This window comes from Echiichthys vipera (assembly GCF_963691815.1).
Source record: "Echiichthys vipera genome assembly, chromosome: 19".
Lineage (NCBI taxonomy): Eukaryota > Metazoa > Chordata > Actinopteri > Perciformes > Trachinidae > Echiichthys > Echiichthys vipera.
In genome coordinates this window covers 4881432-4891814 of record NC_139844.1, presented here as the reverse complement: position 1 = coordinate 4891814, position 10383 = coordinate 4881432, and the positions used below count along the sequence as shown (strand labels likewise).

Below are 10383 nucleotides of genomic sequence, written 5' to 3'. Positions count from 1 at the left end.
TTTGTAGTTTTTTTTCTCCTAATAATTTATTTGATAAAGTGAATATTTTAAATGATTCTTGTTTCATTTTTTTCAAAAAAGGTTTTTACAGATTTTCTTTGAATCCCTCCATAAATACGGAGTCCTAAGAGTGACGGGAACAAAGAAGAAGAAAGGAAACGTGAAAATATAAAAACGAATAAATATAGAAAACAAAGACAATAATTATTTGCACTCTCACATTTATTTGTTTATTTATTTCTCTCTATATATAAATCAATATTGTTTTCATTATCTAACATCATTTATTTCTCTAATATTCAAATTACTTTTTAAATATAAAAGAAAAGAGATTAAATGCAAAACTTAAACACATATACTCAGGAATAAATGAATAATTGAAAATGCTCATTATTATAATTGTATGTTTTGTTATTTATCTTATATTACCACATTTGCTTTTTTCTATGGCACTCTTATGACTCCATACTTGAAACAGCCCGAAAGTAAAAGCCTGTTTTTATGAATGAAATGAAATCATGTGAAACACAGGACACATTCGTTGGCCCTCCACATTTACGTTAAAGCGATAATTACCTGAAACGAGCTCCTGTGGTAAAATATGACTTTAGTTCTTTCACACACTTTCATTTATTGATGGTATAAAAGTTGTCCAGTGTTTTCAGAGGAAGTACAACAGTAAAACAGTTGAAATTTTAAACCAGAACAGGAAACACCGCCTTCCTCCCGCCACAATAAAGCTGGAACTGCTTTGTTTTCAAAATAAGAGTCCCTTAACTTCTATAGTCACAAATGGAAGTCACTTCTGATCGAATGACGAACTGCACTTCCTGCAGGATTTTCAAAACAAGGCAAAGGTCTTGCATCTGAATCAAAACCAGACCTTGAGTCAAAATCTGTCTCCTCACGTCCAAACACATGAAATTAAAATAGAGGAAAGGAGACTGTTGTTTTTTTCAGAGTCACAAACTGAAACGAAGTGAAAAAGTCCAGGACACTCAGTCGAGAGCTCAGAGCTGCTGAATAAAGGCCAAAGTGGACCTTCGGTGGCCTCCGATCATCCGCTTGCTTCAAACACCTGCAGGTGAAAAACAGAAAATGGATTCAGCGACGAAGGAGAAACAATCTGAAACCAAACAGACCCAGACCCAGAGCCCATCCTGATCTCTAAGCTCCATTATATTTTACTCAGATCAGTCTGGTGATGTTCGGCAGAGAACATTTGGAGAAGTTCAACCAGGTCCGAACCAATCAGAGTTGGTTTTGAGGCGGATTTAAGTGACGAAACGAGAAGCGACTGTTCAGTGTAAACAACATGGATACTTCCACAGATGAGATGAGCAGCTATGGATCAAGCCGCTCACTAACTCTTTTTTCTCTGGATCCTTCTGTTGAATATGGACCGGCTCCTGAAATTGGGCCTTTGATCCGTAAATTCACGTTAAACACAAAGAGAAAATCTCCTTTACCCACATGATGTTTCCTGTCTGAGCTTTGCCTCCACGCTGTTAGTACATCACATGCTTCAGTGATCTGATTGGTTGATTTGGTCCGTATGTTGGTGATAGACAGATGGTTTGTCCAATCAGCAACCAGTATTTTCGCCCCTTCCCAAAAGATCTCCAAACCAGAGTTCAGATGGATATGCTGAGACAATGAGAATCATGAGAATCAATCGATTTGGAGGAGTCAGGTTAGCAGACCCAGGCTCTTAGGAAGGAAGCTCCAAAATCTTCAGTTCTCTCAGTGTCCACTAGGGGCAGGTTTCATAACAGAGCAGTTTCTCATTGACCCCCATGTTAAACAGGCTGTTTTCACAGCATCATTAAACCTGTTTAAGGCCTGGTACAAAAAAACATTCTAGTCTGTATGTTTAGGTCATATCTCCATGACAACACTGAGGGGGCTGAATGTTTTTAGAACAGCCTAGTTTTTATTTTATTGGAGGTTAAAGTTGATGAATAATTAGGGGCGTGGTCTCTTGAGTGACAGCTAGCCTCTGGCCCTCACTTCTCCTCGGAGGTAAATGTCAGCCAGATGGATGTATCTCCCTCCCCCCGACGTCACATACATGCCCTTTTTTGTAAGAGTAAATGAGGCGGAGTCAAAGTCTGACAAGATGGAGACTCCCGTAGGCGAGGACGATTGGATCAAGTTGAGAGAACGGACCTCGATGGAGAGGCTACGTCCATTTATACAGTCGATAATGGAAACAAGCCAAATGTGGCGGGTCAACTGAGCCTCATAAAGACCCTGAAGAATAAATCCAGTTCAGTTTTAATTATTATTTTTTTTACTTTAATTATTATTAAATTCAATCAATTCAATTTGCTTTTTTAAATTTGACTTTGTATTAATTCCCCTATTTATTGACCCCACTATTTAATTTTCACTTTATTTATTTGCATTATGTATTAATTTATTTTGGTATTTAATTAATACAAGTTCAAAAATAAAAATAATAAATACATTTCATTACATATACCAGAAATAATATTTAAAAATTGGATAAATTGATATTTCTGTTTTAATTTGCTTCTTTTTTTTGTTTACTTTTACATTTGATTTTCCATGTTTTAAATGTTTTAAAAAATGTAAATGCTATTTTAATAGAAAAATATACATTTATTTTTTCATTTACTAGTATTCATTTCTGTTAAATGTATTTATTTATTTGTAAATGTATTTATCACATGACCCCCGGATGAATATAGATGTGCTAAATATCTTTGAGACATTTTATTGACCAACAACCGATCCATTAAAAATTAGATAATAATACTAATGATAATGATAAGATGATAATAAAAATAATCCTTATAGTTGTTATGAAACCATAATGTTTTTAAACAGAATAAATCCGTAAAAGAATAAGAAAATAAATACAAATAAATGCAATGAACAAAGATATATACATTCATCCTAAAAAGAAGGGATAAAGTGTTACCGGGGCTCTGTGGAGGGTCCTGGGCCGGGCAGGAGGCGTCCAGCTCGGTCTGCAGCTGCAGGATGTAGTCGATGACCTGCTGCAGGATCTGCACCCTGCTGGGCTGCACGCCGGGCGGCAGACCGGGCACCAGCCTCCGCAGCAGCCGGTAACACAGTTCCATGTCCCGCAGCAGGAGCACCGGGACCTGCCGGGCGTCCTCCTCCGCAGCCGGGCTCTTGTTCCGGGAGAAGCCCCGCGGAGAAGCCCGGGCCCTCCTCCTCCTCCTGCCGGCACACGGCACCGGATTGCCGGCTTTCATGGCTGCAGCTGCACCGAGATCATGTGAAGACAAAGCCCCAGGTTCCGTCCCACAGACACGCAGAGACACACTGAGACACGGGACCGGGCCTCCCGGAGCTTCTCATCCAGCCGCTGAGCTCAGCTGCACGCTCATTGGCTCTCGCGGCTGTCAGTCATCTTCTCAAGAGATCTGATTAGCTGGCGAAGTGAGGGCTCACCTGTGGACAGACACGCTGAGACATGTTTTCATCTTTTACTACATTGGCTTTTTCAACTTTTGCTAAAAACACTGACAACAAAAACACGACTTCCACAAATATTCTACTTTTATTTTTCAAAACATCAAAACATTTTCAATGCAGATGAAATATGCAGGGATCTGAAAAAGAAAAAAAATCTTTAGACTGAAATGTTTTTTCAGGCTGGATTGTATTGCCTATCTACAGTTAAATTAGTATTTGTAAAACTGTTTCCAAAGATCAACATTCCCACAAAAAGATAGTATAGTATGTTCAAAAAAGTCATAGCGACAGGCGTGTCACTAGCTTTTGAAAATATTTAAAGTTAGAGTCCGTTTCAGACAAAAGGTTTGAAATTGGGCAGATGAACATGCAATTGTGACGTAGTTTGGGAATTAAAGGAAAGACCTGGTCATGTGTGACTCCGGGGCAGGCCCACTGAGTACACTGTTTAACGTTATGTAAGAAAAGGTCAGCACAGACACCAGGGGACATTAAGGGCGCACTCACACTGTCCGTCTGTACTGAGCCCTGTGCTTTAGGGTACTTGTCCCCCCCTCCCTCCCGGGCCAGGCCCGTTTGTACTCACACTACCTGGGCCTCGCGCAAATGCTTCTTGCCTGTCCATACGTCATCACGCCGTAACACGTCACAGCATTGATGACGTCATCGCGATGCGTCGCTTTGTTTACAAATCTTTCCGTAGACCTCAGAGTTTTTGTGCGTCTTGTCGACTGTTTTTGAATATAACGTGACGTTATAATAACGTGAACCTTTCACCGCCATTGTTTTAAATGTCCGCGCATGGTCCCTCCTTCTTTTTCTATGTCCGAACAGGCGCACATAAAATGACGTCAGAACCGCCGTAGGTCCCGTGCTTTTTCACGTGCGCACACTCGTGCAAGTACATGTGCAAACTTGCTTTACAAAAGCCCACCTCTCCCAAGCGGTCCGTGGCCGGAAACTGTACCGCAGCTAGGCGGCCCTGGGGCACGGTACAGAAGGACAGTGTGAGTGCGACCTAAAATAGCCTACAGCCTCAGAAACACTGACATGCACCGACCTAATGTCAAGTGGACCAGGTTGAATCCACAGAAGGTCTCCTGAAACTGTTGAAGAGAACATATTTCTCCTGTATTAGCTTCTCTGAACTGGCTACCTGTAAAATCTAGAATAGAATCTAAAATCCTTCTCCTTACGTACAAACTCTTATTGGTCAGGCTCCGTCGTATCTTAAAGAGCTCATAGTACCGTATTACCCAACTAGATCGCTGCACTCTGAAAATGCAGGGCTGCTAGTCGTTCTTAGAGTCTCCAAAAGTAGAATGGGAGGCAGAGCCTTCAGCTTCCAAGCTCCTCTCCTTTGGAACAAACTCCCAAATGTTATTCGGAATACAGACACTGTCCCCTTATTTAAGAGTCAACTTAAAACTTTCCTTTTTGATAAAGCTCACAGCTAGGGCTGACTCAGGTTAGCCCTGGACCCGCCCTTAGTTACTATATCGATGAGCACTGGCGGGTTAAATCATCTGTTCTACATCATATAAGAGATGGTCGTATCCACGGTGATGTCACCCACTGGTTTGTGGACAACCGTTCTAAAGCCTCCAGTTTGGCGTTTTGGTCGCTGCCGTCTTGTTTTTCCGAAACCAGACGTGACCATTTTTGGACGAGAGGGTGGAGCTGAGGAGGAGCACTGAGCAGGTTCAGGTGTTTATATCCGTTGTTCATATGGCGCTGTGCTAAGCTAAATGCTAAAGAGGGAAACTGACGGTTCGTTTCTTACAGTGTTCATCATTTCCCTGCTTCACATTCATTGTCTGTGTGAGACAACTTGCAGTGCCTTCTTGTAGCGTGGTTGCGAGATTGAAGTGACGGGCATCGAGCTGGAGACCAGTGCAACCCGTCGCCTTGCAGAACTCCCAGAAACCATGTAACCTAACCATCGACCTAAATGAAGACAGATCCTCAAAACTTCACTGTTCAAGGTAATTCTTTTATTCCCAGGTCACATCTGTGTTGTGTGTCAACGTATTGTCAGGAGAAAAGGTTATTGTTGCTGTTGGCTGTGGACGAACACATGAAGCCTTCAGATGAAATCTTTATGGGGGCGGCAGTAGCTCAGTCCATAGGTGAGTCACCTCAGAACCATGGGGTTGCCGATTTGATTCCCTTTGTGGACCATGTATATAGGTCCTGGTTGTGCATGTTGGTGGATTTCAGGCCTGCGTGTGTGAACGTGAATATTATAATAACAGAGTGAAACAATTGAATTTTCCCTTGAGGGATGAATAAAGGAATTCTTCTTCTTTATGACAGAAGAGACTTTAAGAGGAAACACAGTAGGACGGTTCAAACACAAAACAAAGTATAAATTTGAATTAAAATGTAATGAAAATAAATAGGCTTTAAAGGAAGTGAAGCTGAAATCACTGGATCTGTTCATGGAGGAGTTGTTTACTTCATGTGTTTGTTACCCAGCGGAGGTCAGAGGTCGTCCTCCTCCGACCGCCATCGTCTCTTCTTCTGGATGTAAATGAATCACTGATTTTCATACGAATGATGAAGACACAAAGAGCTCCTGACCCTGGATCTGTCCCAACAATAGAAACAATAGAAACAATAGATCCTCCACAGTACAGTGGTCCTTGTGAAGAGTCCTCTAGCTGTAATTAATTAGCCTCTCAACGTCCATCAGACAACACGCTCACATTAACCTCTTTTCATACAGCACCTTTCAAAATAAAGTAACTTTAAAGGTGTTTACCATTTAGACTGAGTTTTAAAGCAGCTCTCTGGGATTCAGGCTGTGTTGTTGTCCCCAGAGGGAAACTGGTCTCCTCCCAGTCAGTCCACATACTGGCTGCTGGGTTTGGACGTCTTCATCTTATCACCCTGGTAACAGAAATCTGGGTCTGGATTTCTTTCTGTAGTTAAGAGGGATTATTTATTTGACTGCTGGTGAATTTAGGGAATTTTCCCACTGTTAGTTTGTCCATTGAGGCAATGGTTTGTTTGGGTTTGCATGGCAACTTTCAACAGCGGGCAAAATCCATTCTTTTTTTCTACCAACTGTGCTCGCCAATACCATCCTAGTGTGCTTTGATGGGTGAATATTATATTTATTTGTTTATTTCGGGCATGTCAGTTAGATCAATCATCATCACACATTATCTTGGTTTACAATTCACATGTCCGAAAGGGAAAGCAGGAGTCTAGTCCTATTAGTCTATTATCTACATCATGCTATTTTTCTGTGTCCTTTGACACAGGAAAAAATAAAAATAACATAAAAAAATAAAACGGGTACATGGGTATCTTCCTCAGCGGGCATCTTCATCAGCAGGTACCTTCATCAGCGGGTCCCTTCATCAGCGGGTATCTCAATCAGCAGGGACCATCATCAGCAGGGACCTTCATCAGCAGGTATCTTCATCAGCAGGTATCTTCATCAGCAGGGACCATCATCAGCAGGTACCATCATCAGCAGGGACCATCATCAGCAGGGACCATCATCAGCAGGTACCATCATCATCAGCAGGTATCTTCATCAGCGGGTATCTTCATCAGCAGGGACCATCATCAGAAGGTACCATCATCAGCAGGGACCATCATCAGCAGGGACCATCATCAGCAGGTACCATCATCATCAGCAGGTATCTTCATCAGCGGGTACCATCATCAGCAGGGACCATCATCAGAAGGTACCATCATCAGCAGGGACCATCATCATCAGCAGGTATCTTCATCAGCGGGTACCTTCATCAGCGGGTATCTCAATCAGCAGGGACCATCATCAGCAGGGACCTTCATCAGCAGGTATCTTCATCAGCAGGTATCTTCATCATCAGGGACCATCATCAGCAGGTACCATCATCAGCAGGGACCATCATCAGCAGGTACCATCATCAGCAGGGACCATCATCAGCAGGTATCTTCATCAGCAGGGACCATCATCAGCAGGGACCATCATCAGCAGGTACCATCATCAGCAGGGACCATCATCAGCAGGTACCATCATCAGCAGGGACCTTCATCAGCAGGGACCATCATCAGCAGGTATCTTCATCAGCAGGGACCATCATCAGCAGGTACCATCATCAGCAGGGACCATCATAAGCAGGTGCCATCATCAGCAGGGACCTTCATCAGCAGGGACCTTCATCAGCAGGGACCATCATCAGCAGGTATCTTCATCAGCAGGGACCATCATCAGCAGGGACCATCATCAGCAGGGACCATCACCAGCAGGGACCTTCATCAGCAGGGACCATCATCAGCAGGTATCTTCATCAGCAGGGACCATCATCAGCAGGTACCATCATCAGCAGGGACCATCATCAGCAGGTATCTTCATCAGCAGGGACCATCATCAGCAGGGACCTTCATCAGCAGGGACCATCATCAGCAGGGACCATCATCAGCAGGTATCTTCATCAGCAGGGACCTTCATCAGCAGGGACCTTCATCAGCAGGGACCTTCAGCAGCACCATCATCAGTCATAATTAAGACTCAGTTCCCAAATGCTTCCAGAGTTGTTAAAATAAGCGATGATCAACAGAATGGAAACATGTCTCTGTCCGACTGATTTTAACCTGTTGATCCATCACATTAAAAATAAACCAGATCATTTATTCATCGGGTTGTATCCCAGCGTATGAAACACATGATCATATTGTTTATACACAATATGAACTCATAATGCCACAGAGCCAATTCCTCTGAAAACAAAAAGGAGTTATTAAAGTTTAGCCACAACAGTAAACTCGACTCCAGCAGCGTCCTGCAGGCGCTCTCAGGCTCAACATTTGCAAGACAAACAACAGAAGCGGGTTGCTGTGCGGTGTGAGCTGACAGTGTTGGTGTTATGAAAATGTGTGTGTTACAGTAAAACTTCTCTGTGGCTTCATGCATTTGAATATGTGATCCAGCGGCCGCTGCAGGCCATGTTTTGCATGTTGCAGCTGCGTGTTGGGGGATCAGAGCAACGCTGCCACCTGCTGAGCCGCAGGCAGACGCTGATCTGAGATAAGATGCAAAGTCTAAGGGGTTCAAGTCTTTATAGAGCTGCTGCGCCTCTGGACAGCAGACATACAGTCAAATGAGACATATTCGTATTCATGTGACCAACAGGAAATACCTGAAACACATCATGGCTCCATCAGAGGCTCAGGACGGACGCTTTGGTCCTGTGACTGCTGAGCACAGCACAACACTCTCCCTCTCTGAAGGTCCACTCCGGTGTCTTTCTGTAACAACCTGTAACTTCTCCACCTTTCTATAACCCAATCAGACATTTGCGATAACAGTTTTGAGCTTGCTTGACGGATATTGTGGGTGTGCAGGTTCAGCTGGTTCATAGCAGCGCCACTCTATACTGACACAGAAACATAGAGTCAAGGTTCAAATACAGATTCACCTGTAACATGTTAGGTCTGGGGGAGGACAGAGGGAGGACAGAGGGGGAGTTGGGCGATGAAAGGCAGCCGGACAGATGTCCTCCCCCATGAAGGGCTGGGGGGAGGACATCTGTGAGTCCTCCCTGCCGTCTCTGCAGCTTCACCAGATGTTGAACATGTTTCCGCTGCAGAGGCGGCAGCCTCCTCTTCATCGTCTTGTTGGTCATCATCGTCTTCAACACACGAAACGCTTTCCTTCAGGTTGAAACTGAACATGTCTGTTGAATGATTAAAAAATGAATAATAATAATAATAATAGTATTTAGGAATATGAGTTTGTTGTATTTTCACCCTGACTCTCGTTCAGACGAGGCAGCTGTTGAGTTCCTGGTTCAGAGTCAACATCTGTCCTACTGCAGCCAAAACACCAGCAGGGTCACCATGGCAACCCCCCCCCCCACACACACACACACACATGCACACACCCTTCTGAGACGTATGGTTGTAGGCGCTGTTGACGGAGCGCCATGTTGATTGAGTGACATGTTTGAACACTGGTTGAGACATTTGAGATAAGAACAAAACTCAACTGAATATAAAACACAGGAGTAAACATTCATCAACAGTCAAACGATCAATGCTCGTCCAGCGTCCCCCACATCCTCCCCTGTCCTCCCCGTTCCTCCCCGTCCTCCACGGTCCTCCCGGTCCCCCTGTCTTCTCTGTCCTCCCTATCCTCCCCAGTCCTCCCGGACTTCCCTGTCCTCCCCGGTCCTCACGGTCTTCCCCGTCCTCCCAGTCTTCCCCCTCCTCCCCATCCTCCCCGGTCTTCCCCCTCCTCCCTATCCTCCCCGGTCTTCCCCGTCCTCCCCATCCTCCCCAGTCCTCCCGGACTTCCCTGTCCTCCCCGGTCCTCACGGTCTTCCCCGTCCTCCCAGTCTTCCCCCTCCTCCCCATCCTCCCGGTCTTCCCCGTCCTCCCCAGTCCTCCCGGTCTTCCCTGACCTCCCCGTCCTTCCCGGTCCTCTCAGGTCTTCCCTGTCCTCCCCCTGTCCTCACCGGTCCTCTCAGGTCTTCCCTGTCCTCCCTGTCCTACCCCTCCTCCCCTGTACTCCCTGTCCTCCCTGACCTCCCTTGTCCTTCTCTGTCCTCCCTGACCTCCCAGGTCCTCCCCATCCTCCCCTGACCTGACCCCCTGAGTAAACATGATCATTGTTATCATTATTATTTTAGCATTATTATTAAACTATTTTCATCATCATTATTATTATTAGTATTATAAATATTAATAATATTAATATAATATTTTGATTACTAATACTACTCGTATTATCATTATCATTATTGTCATTATTATTATTATTATTATTATTATTATTATTATTATTATTATTATTATTATTATTATTATTATTATTATTATTATTATTCTCATCATCATCACCAGTCACTCCTGTAATAAAGCGCCTGATTCGTGATCAGATTTTAGTTTGAAAGCAGGACCTCGGCGCTTCTC

General features: G+C 44.0%; 1 protein-coding gene across 1 annotated transcript; it reads right to left on the bottom strand.

Moving 5' to 3' along the window:
* Positions 1–959: 959 nt before the first annotated feature.
* On the bottom strand, positions 960–3269 carry id2b (inhibitor of DNA binding 2b). The gene is made up of 2 exons (XM_083933815.1): positions 2948–3269; positions 960–1078 (listed from the first exon to the last, which is right to left on the bottom strand). The coding sequence occupies exons 1-2, from the start codon at positions 3246–3248 to the stop codon at positions 1071–1073; spliced, it is 309 nt and encodes a 102-aa protein (XP_083789941.1). The 5' UTR covers positions 3249–3269; the 3' UTR covers positions 960–1070.
* Between the last annotated feature and the right edge of the window lie 7114 nt (positions 3270–10383).